The sequence below is a fragment of the Chlorocebus sabaeus genome, chromosome 4 (genome assembly GCF_047675955.1).
Source record: "Chlorocebus sabaeus isolate Y175 chromosome 4, mChlSab1.0.hap1, whole genome shotgun sequence".
NCBI classification, from domain to species: domain Eukaryota; kingdom Metazoa; phylum Chordata; class Mammalia; order Primates; family Cercopithecidae; genus Chlorocebus; species Chlorocebus sabaeus.
The window spans coordinates 39,564,964-39,578,188 of NC_132907.1; the positions used below are offsets into that span (position 1 = coordinate 39,564,964).

At 36.9% G+C, this 13,225-nt stretch overlaps 1 protein-coding gene across 1 annotated transcript in view; it reads right to left on the reverse strand.

The window, feature by feature from the left end:
* The window catches only part of DDX4 (DEAD-box helicase 4), a 71,733-nt gene that overhangs the window by 34,984 nt on the left and 23,524 nt on the right, over window positions 1-13,225 (reverse strand). The window contains exon 6 of the mRNA XM_007972759.3: window positions 9,803-9,862. Coding sequence (XP_007970950.1) covers window positions 9,803-9,862 — 60 coding nt within the window. The remainder of the gene's footprint in view (window positions 1-9,802; window positions 9,863-13,225) is intronic.

Here is a 13,225-nt window from a genome sequence, read left to right on the forward strand (position 1 = left end):
CAGGCATGAGCCACCACGCCTGACCTCTTGACTTTCAACTCCATACCGAAATATGCTTACCTATATTATAATTACTGATGTATGGATCTTTTATTTCTACCATCTTTGTGTTTTCTCTTTACTGAGTTTTTTCAATGCTTTTTGTTCTCCTTTCTGTTCTGTTTTCCCCAAATGGTAAGCTATGTATTTTATTTTTTACCTATTTTCACCATGGATATTTAGTAAATATTTAAACTATTTTCAATCTAGCTTCCTTCCTACAAAGCTCTGTCCTTCTATTAGATTTCCTGCATTAGCAAGTTACATATTTTATCTTATCCCTTCTCTGATTACTCTTCAATTATACTTAAGAAATATTTTTCCTTCCAACTGAGCTGGCAAGAATTTAAGTCTTTTCATTTGCTAGTATTTTAGTTCACTTTTATTTCTAGAACCCCTAAATTAATAGTCATTATTGCTAGTTTATTTAGTCAATACTTATTTAAGTTTACCAATAGGTTTATCTGTTTTACAATTTTTATCTTTTCTTCGCTCATTATTGCTTCGTTTCCTATGCCTTTCTTCCTGCAATCAGTTGTCTTACTACTGTATACAATTTAGTAGTTCTTACTCAACAGTCTGAGAGTATTAAACACCATTTTTATCTGAATGGCATTATTTCTCCCTGGCACCTAATTATCTGAATATACTTATTTGGGTTCAGAGCTATTCTTCTTCAGCATTCTGAATATACTATACTATTACATTCTGACATCTACCTTTACTGAAGAAAATTCTGTTGTGAATACAATGTTCTTCTAAAGGCGAATCTACCTTTTTCCTCTAGTAGTTTTATAAGTTTTAAAACTATAACTTCAATACATGCATAAGGGTATAAATTTTTAAATTTAATTTGCTGAAGACTCTTGTGCCTCTCTAACTCTGGAAAAGTCTCATCTATTCTCTTTGAATATTCTTCTTTCCTCTCCTTCTCCCATTTTCTGGCCTCTCCTCAGGAGACAGTCATATGTTGGGCCACAGGTCTTATTCTATCTTCCATACCTTATTTATTAACTGCTCTCACTCGTGTTTTCCATTTCCAAGTTTAGAGAATTTTCACAGATCTATCTTTGGATTAATTCATTCTCTTCATCTGTGTTTAATCTTTACCTTTAATCACTCTGTTCTTTTCTGTAAATTTCTAAAAATTCAAATTGAGCCCTTTTCTTTTTTTTTTTTTTTGTTTTTTGAGACAGAGTCTCGTTCTGTCACCCAGGCTGGAGTGCAGTGGTGCGATCTCAGCTCACTGTAACCTCCACCTCCTGGGTTCAAGTGATTCTCCTGCCTCAGACTCTGAGTAGCCAATATCCTGAATAGTTTTTCATTTCCTTGCTCTTAATTTCATTGCCTGCACCACCACGCCCAATTAATTTTTGTATTTTTAGTAGAGACGGGGTTTTAACATGTTGGCCAGGCTAGTCTCAAACTCCTGACCTCAGGTGATACACCCGCTTGGGCTTCCCAAAGTGCTGGGATTACAGGTGAGTCACTGCACCTGGCCAACATTAACATATTTTCTTAAAGTAACATGAGTCCTTCCAGAAGGTATAGTCTGCATTTCATAAGGGACAGCTGACAATCTCTTATAATTCTTAAAGATGTTTGGTGACATCTTCACAAAGAAATTAGCTTATAAATGATCTAACCTTTGTATAAAAGAAAAGTGAACATCTTTTATTCACTTTTTAAAAAGTACTTACCAGATAGTTATTATATTTCTACATACTAACAAATAAAATGAAAACATTAAAATGATATGTATCACTGACATCAGCAAAAATGGCCAAGTAAGGAACTCCAAATTCCACTACTCCAAAAAGGCAAGGAAAAAAATGGGCAAGAACTGTCAGAATTAACTTTTTCCAAACTCTAGAAATGAATCAAAGGCTTGAAGCAACCCAGGGAATATTTGTTCAGTCAAGGCTGACTGTTGGTAAGAACAGCAAATTCCGCAGCATTTTAACTTACCCAGTTCCCTCTCTCGGCAACTCAACTTGTAAGTATATAACCAAAAGATTTGAAAACAGGGACTCAAACAGATAACTGTAGGTGAATGTTCATAGAGGACATAGAGGACTTACTCACAATAGTCGGAAAGAAGAAACAATCCAAGTGTCCATCAATAGATGAATGGATAAATAAAATGTGGTAAATACATTATATTATTCAACCATTAAAAGAAATGTAGTTTTGATGCATGTTACATCATGGATGAACACTGAAAACAAGATGCTAAGTAAAATAGCCAAATACAACAAGACAAATAATGTATGATTCCACTTGTAATGAAATACCTAAAACAGACAAATTTCATAGAGAACAAGGAATAGAGGTTACCAAAGACCAGGGTTAAGGGAGTATACAGGGAATTGTTGTCTAATGGCGTACAAAGTTTCTGTTTGGGTGATGATAGTGATGACAGAATACTGTGCACTTAAAGGCAAAAATTATACACTTAAGAATAGTTTATATGGAAAATTTTATGTTATAGAGATCTTACCACAAAAAAAAAGTTGAAAATATCCCAAGTTACATGAAAACTATTAATCTATAAATCCAAGAAACTCAACTCCAAGGAGGGTAAACCCAAAAAGGTCCACATCTAGATACATTAATATAAAACATCAACAAATGGTGCTAGAACAATTGGGTAACCACATGCAAAAGAATTTGGACCCCCACCCCACACCATCTATAAAAATGAACTCAAAATGCATCAAAGACTTAAGTGTAAGGACTAAAACTATAAAATTCTTAGAAGGAAACAAAGGAAAAAATCTGCCTGACTCTGGATTAGGCAACAGTTTTCTAGTTATGATACCTAAAGAACAAAAAAGATAAACTGGGTTGTATAAAAATTTTAAATTTTAATGTTTCAAAGGGTACCATCAAGAAAAGGAGGCCGGGTGCGGTGGCTCATGCCTGTAATCCCAGCACTTTGGGAGGCCGAGGCGGATGGATCACGAGGTCAGGAGTTCAAGACCATCCTGGCTAACACGGTGAAACCCCGTCTCTATTAAAAATACAAAACATTAGCTGGGCATGGTGGCGGGTGCCTGTAGTCCCAGCTGCTGGGGAAGCTGAGGCAGGAGAATGGGGTGAACCCAGGGGGCGGAGCTTGCAGTGAGCCAAGATTGCGCCACTGTACTCCAGCCTGGGCGACACAGCGAGACTCTGTCTCAAAAAGAAAAAAGAAAAGGAAAAGACAACCCACAGGAGGTTATTAAACATTTGCAAGCCAGATGCAGTGGCTCATGCCTGTAATCCTAGCACTTTGGAAGGCCAAGATGGGAGAACTGCTTGAGCTCAGGAGTTTGAGACAAGCCTGGACAACACAGTGAGACCCCATCCTACAAAAAATAAAAAAACTAGCTGGGCATGGTGGCACACGCCTATAGTCCCAGCTACTCAGGAGGCTGAGGTGGGAGGACTGCTTGAGACCAGGAGGTTGAGGCTGTCGTGAACCATGACTGCCACTGCACCCCAGAGTCTGGATAACAGAGCGAGACTCTGTCTCAAAAAAAAAAAAAAAAATTAGACAAATTAAAAAAAATAAACATTTGCAAATCATGTAGCTGATGATACTCATATTGAGAATATATAAATAAATCTTAAAACATAAAAAGACAACCCAATTGTTGAAATGAATGAAGGATCTGAACAGACATTTCTCCAAAGATATACAAATGGTCAATAAGCACATGAAAAGCTGCTCAACATGACAGTCACCAAAAAACGCAATCAAAACAACAATAAGGGCTGGGCACTGTGGCACACACGCCTGTACTCCCAGCACTTTGGGAGGCTGAGGCAGGCAGATTGCTTGAACTCAGGAGTTCAAGATCAGCCTAGGCAATATAGTGGAACCCCATCTCTACAAAAAATACAAAAATTAGCCGAATGTAGTAGTACATGCCTGTAGTCCCAGCTACACAGCGGGTTGAGGTGGATGGATTATTTGAGCCCAGGAGGTTGAGGCTGCAGTGAGCCAAGATCGTGACAGAGCCCTCCAGCCTGGGTGAGAGTGAGACCTTGTCTCAAAAAAACAAAAAACCCATAATAAGATACCACTTCACACTTAGTAGAATGGCTATATTTAAAAAAACACCAGTAACAACTAGTATTGGTGGATGTGGAGAAATCAGAACCCTTATAACACTGAGGGTGGGAATATAAAATGGTAGAGCTGCTATAGAAAATAATTTCACAGTTCCTCAAAAAGTTCAACATTAAGAGTTTAGCATATGACACAGCAATTCCACTCCTAAGTATATACTCCAGAAAAATGAAAACATAGGTTCACACAAAAACTTGTACACAAATGAATATAGCAGCATTAGCCATGATAGCCCAAAAGTAGAAACAACTCATTCATCAGCTGAAGAATAAACAAATATGATGTAACCACACAATGGTAGAGCCCTCATGAATGGAATTAGTGTTCTTATAAAAGAAGCACCAGAGAGCTGCCTGGCCTTATCCACCATGTGAGAAAACAGAGAGAAGACATCATCTATGAACCAGGAAATGGGTCCTCACCAGACAATGAATCTGCTGGTGCCTTGATCTCGGACTTCTGACTCTCCAGAACTGTGAGAAACAAATTTCTGTTGTTTACAAGCTACCCAGTTTATAGCATTTTGTTATAGCAACCCAAATTAAGATAGTTTTTTCTTCTGGAAATTGATTAAGCTGATTCTAAAAATCACACAGGAATGCAAAGGACTAAAAATAACAGGCAATCTTGAGGTTTTCATTTGTTTTGTGTTGCTCTAAAGGGATACCTGAGAGTGGATAATTAATTGGAAAAAAAAAAGTTTATTTGGCTCACAATTTGCTATCTGAAAATGTTCAAGATTGGGCATCTGGTAAGAGCCCCAGGCTGCTTCCACCCATGGCTGAAGGTGAAAGGGAGTTGGTGTGTTCAGAGATCATATGATGCAGAGGAAGTAGAGGGTACCAGGCCCTTTTTAACAACGAGCTCTCAAGGGAACTAATAGGGAACACATTCAACACCCCCGCAAGGAGAACAGGTCTATTCATGAGGGATCTGCGCCCCCATGACCCAAACGTCTCCCATCAGACCCTACCTCCCGCTCTGGGAATCAAATTTCAACATGAGAAGGACAAACATCCAAACCACAGCCCTTGAAAAACAAGCCCTTGAAAGACTTACAATGCCAGATATCAGGACCTATTATGAAATCACAGTAATTAGATTATGGGGCAATGGTACAAAAATAGAAAAACCGACCAATGGAATAAAACCTAGAGAAACAGATACACATACATAAGCCACCTAATTTAGGACAAAGACAGCCCTGTAGTGCAGAGTGGAAGGGACAGTCTTTTCAATAAGTGATACTAGGTCAACTGAACATCTATATGGAAAAAAATGTATATTGATTCCTACATTACATACAAAAATAAACTCCAGATTAATGCCAATTACTTATTTTTTTTTTATTCGGAGTCTCTCTCTGTCACCCAGGCTGGAGTGCAGTGGTGCAATCTCAGCTCACTGCAACCTCTGCCTCCCGGGTTCAAGCGATTCTTCTGCCTCAGCCTCCCGAGTAGCTGGGACTACAGGAGTGCGCCCGGCTAATTTTTGTATTTTTAGTAGAGACGGGGTTTCAGCATATTAGCCAGGCTGGTCTCAAACTCCTGACCTCAAGTGAACTGCCTGCCTCAGCTTTCCAAAGTACTGGCATTACAGGCATGAGCCAACACGCCTGGCCTATCTGTATGAACTATTCTTGCAACTTTTAAGTCTTAAATCATTTACAAATAAAAAGGTAAAAGTAAAGATACTCAACAGAAAAACGGGCAGATGACAAAAGATGTCCAGATGTCAAAATGGCCAATAAACATAAGAAGTGCTCCACATTCCATTAGTCCAAAAACACAGAAATGTAATACATAATGAGTACACCACCACACAACCAGGAGAAAGGTTAAAATGAGAGAAAAATAAAATACCAGGCATTGGTTAGAATATGAAAGTGTATCTTAGTTTAAACGCTGAAACATCTGACAATACTATTAAAGCCAAAAATATATATAGCCTATGACCTAGCAATTCTTCTTCTGAGTATGTACTAATGACACCCAAAAGAATACTAGAATGTTTACAGAAGTACTTTCATAATGGCCCCAAACTGGAGGTAATCCAAATACCTATCATTAATAGAACAACAGTAAAACAAAAGAATACTAAACAGTAATAATGACCTACAACTGCAACAAACACACTAAGAAGGTAAACATAAAACACTACATATGATATGATTCCATTTATATCAAGTATAAAAATAGACAAAATTATTGTTTGCTGTTAGAAGGCTTAATAGAGGTTTTAGGGGTAATGAGTAATTAGTGAGTAAAAAATGAACATGAAAAGGGGCTTTTGAGGTGTATTTTGTATTTTGTACTAGTAATTTGTATTTCATGACCTGAATGCTGGTGAACACACTGAACTCAAGTGAGTTCAGTTTGTGAAATATAGTTGAGCTATACATTTATGGTATATATACCTGTCTACATATTTTAATACAAACATATATACACACATGTATTTTCTGAGCGACCACTATATGCAGTCTTCTTATCCTCAAATGTACACATCTACAGAGAATGGGAATCAGGGATATCCTGAAAAATAGCTGTGTCCCTGCTAATTATCCTACACTAATCTATAATCTAATTATCCTACACTTGCTACAGGACCAAGCACATAGAGCTGCAAATGGTTTCGACTGCCTCATTTAAATATGAATTAAATTGATTTAAAGTAAATGTTAATGTTAATAGTACAAAAGATATTCACTGGTCTGAAGAAAAAAATTTCAAATATGAGCTATGTTTTAGGAACATTAAGTGCCAAAAATTGCTTGTTAAAAAAAATATGGTAAAAGATGAGTCTTGTTTTTTCTTAGCTTAGCTTTCTCCCCACCACCACCCCTGTCCATAATTACCATAAGAAGTAATTAACGAGACAGTCTTCCCTCATTCTGAAATCCACAAGTCCTACCTTCACTAGGGAGGGCCTAATTCAGCCAACTACCTACCTAATGGGCAAAGGAAAAGAATGTCACCAAGGTGCAGCAAAAATTCATGTATGTGATTACTATAAAACCTCTTAACATAGATTTGCACATCCGTAGCAATTTTATAATAAGTTCACTATATTTTTCATATGTTTTGTTTTGTTGTCATTGCTATTTTAACATGACTGCCCATATGTAATCAAGAATTAAGCATGGTAATTTTTGATACTATCTCATCTCGAATTCAATAGAAGCTGAATTACTAGAGTATGGTGAAATACTGCTAGACTTGAACAAAAAATAATCTACAATTTCTTCCCTCCTCAAATTTCCAATGACTCTATTCAGAGACAAAGACATCCCCAGTTCATCTAAACCGCGACTGACCAAGATTCACATTGTCCCTTTTCTGTAATTTATAGCACGTTCCTTCTGCAATTTATAGCACGATCATGGGGGGAGGGGGAGAACAACAGATCAGTGGTATCATCAAGTAAAACAAGGACAGGCACGGTGGCTCACGCCAGTAATCCCAGCACTTTGGAAGCCTGAGGCGGCAGCTCACCTGAGGTCAGGAGTTCAAGACCAGCCTGGCCAACATAGTGAAACCCCGTCTCTACTAAAAATACAAAACTTAGCCAGGTGTACTGGTACATGCCTGCAGTCCCAGCTATGAGGGAGGGTAAAGCCACAAGAATCACTTGAACCCAGGAGGTGGAGGTTGCAGTGAGCTAAGATCACACCACCGCACTCCAGCCTGGGTGACGGAGTGAGACTCCATCTCAAAAAAAAATTAAATTAAATTAAAATTGTGCTCTCTATTCTGTTCCATTGGTCTAGGCATCTGGTTTTGGACCAGTACCATGCTATTTTGGTTACTGTAGCCTTGTAGTATACTTTGAACTCAGGTAATGTGATGCTTTCCAGCTTTGTTATTTGTGCTTGGGATTGCCTTGCCTATTCATGCTCTTTTTTGGTTCCATATGAATTTTAAAATTGTTTTCTTTTTCTAATTCTGTGAAGAATGTCATTGGTAGATTGAACCTGTAAATTGTTTTGGGCAGTATGGCCATTTTAACAATATGGTGGATAGCAATGCTACTGATTTTTGTACATTGATTTTGTATCCTGAAATTCTGCTGAAGGAATTTATCAGATCAAGGAACTTTGGGGCAGAGACTATAGGGTTTTCTAGGTATAAAATCATACCATCTGCAAACGGGAATTCCACACACCTACAGCCATCTGATTTTTGCCAGGGTTGACAACAACAAGCAATAAGGAAAGGATTCCTTATTCAGTAAATGGTGCTAGGATAACTGGCTAGCCATATGCTGAAGATTGAAACTGGACCCCTTCCCTAGACTGCATACAAAAATCAACTCCAGATGGATTAAAGAATAACATGTAAAACCTAAAACTATAAAAACCCTGGAGATAACCTACAAAATACCATTCTAGACACAGGCCCTGGAAGATTCTGTGATGAAGATGCCAAAAGTCACCTTGACAGAAGCAAAAATTGACAAATGGGACCTAATTAAATGAACAAGCTTCTGCACAACAAAAGAAACTATCAGCAGAGTAAACAGACAACCTACAGAATGGGAGAAAATATTTGCAAACTACGCATCCAACGAAGGCCTAATATCCAGAATCTACAAGGAAATTAAATGTACCAGCAAAAAAACAAACAACTCTGTTAAAAAGTGGGCAGTGGACATGGACATGTTTCAAAAGACAACATACAGCCAACAGGCAGATGACCTAACATCACTAATGATTAGGGAAATGCAAATCAAAACCACAATGAGATACCATCTAATACCAATCAGAATGGTTATTATTAAAAAATAAAAAAATAACAGATGCTGGCAAGGTTGCAGAGAAAAGGGAATGCCTATACACTGCTGGTGGGAGTGTAAATTACTTGAGCTATTGTGGAAAGCAGTGTGGCGATTTCTCAAAGAACATAAAACAGAACTACCATTCGATCCAGCAATCCCATTATTAGGTATATACCCAAAGGAATATAAATAATTCTACCATAAAGTCACATGTACACATACGTTCATCACAGCACTATTCAAAACAGCAAAGACACAGAATCAACCTAAATGCCCACCAACAGTAGACTGGACAAAGGTAATGTGGTACATACGCACCATGGACTAACTACTATGCAGCCATAAAAAAGAACGACATAATGTCCTTTGCAGGAACATGAATGGAGCTCCATTATTCTAAGCAAACTAATGCAGGAACAGAAAGTCAAATCCTGAATGTTCTTACTTATAAAGTGGGAGCTAAACACTGAGAACACATGGACACAAAGAAGGGGACAACAGACACTAGGGCCTACTTTAGAGTAGAAGGTAGGACGAGGTACAGGATCAAAAAACTACCTATCAGGTACTATGCTTATTATCTGGGTGATGAAATAATCTGTACACCAAAACCCCATGACCTGCAATTTACCTAGATAACCAAAACCTACACATGTACCCCTGAACCTAAAAGTTAAAAAAAAAAAAAGACTGAAAGGAGGGGCACCTACTGAATACTCACTCAAATATTAAAAGCAGAAAACATATACCAAAGTATTTTCCTTCAAAGGTTTTCACCATCAGTATTTTTCATCCAGCTCCTTCAAAATCAGTTTTACCAGTTTAGTGTCTCTGTGTTAAGTACAAATTGTTCCAAAATGTGGTCCTTACCGCCTCTCTTGGAAAAGCCTCTGTTCCGTGTTGGATTATCTTCACAGTCATTACTAGACTCTTGAATAAAAGTTTAACATGTAAATAGCATTTAATTAACTTAAATGATGCAATTATATAAAGAATAGCACTGTCACAAGATAAATTAGTTAGAAAACAAAATATTTTCATAAGTTAAAATATAAACATATTCCTTCAAATAATTTTAACAGATATATAAAGACATTATTCAGAGTCAATTCCCTATGCAAATCATCTCATGTATCTAAATATTAAATGTTCTTATATGAAATTGAGAACCTACTATTTGCCAAGCATTATACTAGGGAAAACAAGCCAAAAAAAAAATTAGAATTTCATAAATTTCAGTCTAACCAAAAATGATTTCAGGAATATCTAAACTATTAAGTAATCAAGTGGTTCTCACGTAAGGTCCACAGACCACTAGACTGTTCTATTTATAATGTCGTATCTTTTCTGTAATTTACTTTTTTTTTTTGGAAATGGAGTCAAGCTCTGTCTCCCAGGCTGGAGTGCACTGGCACAACCCCTGCTCACCGCAACCTCCACCTCCCAGGTTCAAGCGATTATCCCTACCGAGTAGCTGGGATTACAGGCACGAGCCACCATGCCTGGCTAATGTTTGTATTTTTAGGAGAGATGCAGTTTTGCCATGTTGGCCAGGCTGGTCTTGAATTCCTGAACCTCAGGTGATTCACCCACTTTGGCCTCCTAAAGTGGTGGGATTACAGCCGTAAGCCACCACACCGAGCCAATTTACCATTCTTAATAAACTTGAGACATTTGCGCTTTCTTAAATATATGCAAACTTTCCCCCATTCATCCTAATGAAATAATTTGGGGATATCCCAGCTTTTCCATTTTTAATGATATTATGAAGTAACATTCCCAGACTTTTAAAATAGTGGTATGAGAGATTACTATACTGAAGGCGGCCTGAAAACTACCTGGAGAGTTGGTTAAAAATAAATTCCTAGGCCCCATTCCCAGAAATGTTTATTCTCAAAGGAATGATTTTTCAAAATGTAAAAGTTCTATGTTATTACTGTATCATCAAGCTTTCCAGAAGATTCCAAAAAAAGTCACATTCAGGAATACAAAGATGGTTTCAAGGGATCTTTGTACTTGTCATCTGGGAACATTAAGTCAAAATAATGAGAGCAAGTGACTAAAGAGCTTGCAGGCTATTAGCTAAGTTCCTGTGTAAAAGTCCCAATCCATTTAACAGCTATGATTGTTCTACAATAAGCAGTGACTCAAAGCTCTTGTTGCAGTCTCCTATTTCAGCTGCAGCTGACAACCGACAAACAATCCTGAAGAGCCATTAACAAGACAACTTTCTGGAAAGTAGGATTTAATACAATGTAGAAGGGCAGGAAAGAAATAATTTTTGAAAAGTTGGCCCTGGAATAACAATGATGATAACTAGTATTTACTACCTTAGAGGAAAAAAAAACTATTAATCTGGGACCTGGCAAGGAAAAGAGTCTCACAATATATTTGGCCAATTATTTCCCTAAAATAAACCTATAGTTACTTTGATCACAGTGGGAATAAAAATAGAAAACATTAAGAGAAGTTGGGTGATGGGTACGTGAAAAACCTCCGCACTATTTTTGCAACTTCTTATGAATAAAACTATTTTAAAATGAAAAAGTATTTTAAAAAAGAAGTGATCTCTATAGTTAGGAAATAAAGCTAAGCACAAACAAAAATGAGATAATGATCCCAAGATTAGTTACAACCTATTAATTATATAAAAATAACACATGGCCTGTTGCAGTGGCTCATGCCTGTAATCCTAGCACTTTGGGAGGCCGAGGTGGGTGGATCACAAGGTCAGGAGTTTGAGACCAGCCTGGCCAATATGGTGAAACTCCGCTCTACTAAAAATACCAAAAAAAAAAAAAAAAAATTAGCCAGGTGTGATGGCAGGCGCCTATAATCCCAGCTACTCGGGAGAATCGCTTGAACCCTGGAGGCAGAGGTTGCAGTGAGCCAAAACTGTGCCATTGCACTCCAGCCCAGGCGACAGTGCGAGACTCTGTCTCAAAAAATAGTATAATAATAACAACATATAAAGAAAGTATGTACCTGGCACTGTTCTAAATGTGTCACATGTATTAACTTTTTTAAAGTTTCACAAAAACCTTGTGAAGTAGATATAATCATCATTTTATAAATAGGGAAAATGAAAACCAGAAAGTTATAGGCTTTTTCAAGATAATATAATTGCCAGGAGGAGGATCTGAGTCTCACACCTAGGTGTTCAAATCCAGTATCTGAGTTCCTTATCACTACAATATACCAGTTTAAGCAAAGTAGATTACAGGGGAAAAAAAATTTAAAAACATACTATTCGTTTGTGTCCAGAGTAAAAAGTTTCTACTGTGAGCTTGAAACCTGGGCTTGTTAACAATCAGGATAATGAATGAATTCAATCTATATATATATTATACATTACAGATACATATATTTAATATATATTTAATATATAACATATAATATATAATCATTTGAATGGGATATATTATATATTATATATATAAATTTATTTATACATAATATATTATATAATATATAATATATATTACATATAATATATATATTATTTTAGGTGAACTAAGAAGGAAAAAAGAAGCAGGCCACTTCAGAGAGAAGTTCTGTCAACTGTTATCAGAAACTGGAATTTGTATTCAAAAGCTCTCTGGCCCACCATCTCTAGAAAGAGGTCAAGTAGGTAGAAAGGTCTGTGTATAAGTAGAAATGATCTTGAATATTAAATGAGTTCAAAGTTGAGAGATCAGCATAGAAACAAATAGAAATGGAAAAGAATAAAAATGATGGTATTTTTCTTCTCTCACAAATACTAGTTCTACGTCATATATGTTTTCATTTGAATGGGATAGGAGAAAAAGAAGAGAAGTAGGGAGAAAGAGACTGGCAATAGTTTGGAGAAACAGTCTCGTTTGATAATTAAAATCCGGCCTTATACCAAAAGTGTTTTAAGGTGATCAGACCTAGACTTGGTTTTGACTTTGGGAATCAAAGTGTTTAATAAGATCAAGCTTCAAATATTTAATGAAGAAAGATAGATGACATCTGAGTGTTTATCATGAATGTGTCTGGTATTGAGCTGTGTGCTTTTACACGCGTTCTCACTTAGTCTGCCTAACCATCTATGAAATGAATACCTTCCATTCTATGGAACAGAAAACTGGCTTAGAAAAATTAAGCAGCTTGTTCTACTTCAGCTAGCAGGTAGCAAGGCAGAGACAAGTTTGAAGCCAAGTTTGGCACCCTAAAGTGTTCTATGTTATAAAGATTTTATACATCAATGGTTACCAAACACAGGAGGTATCAGAATCACCATGGATGCTTTTAAATACAGGTTCTAAGGCC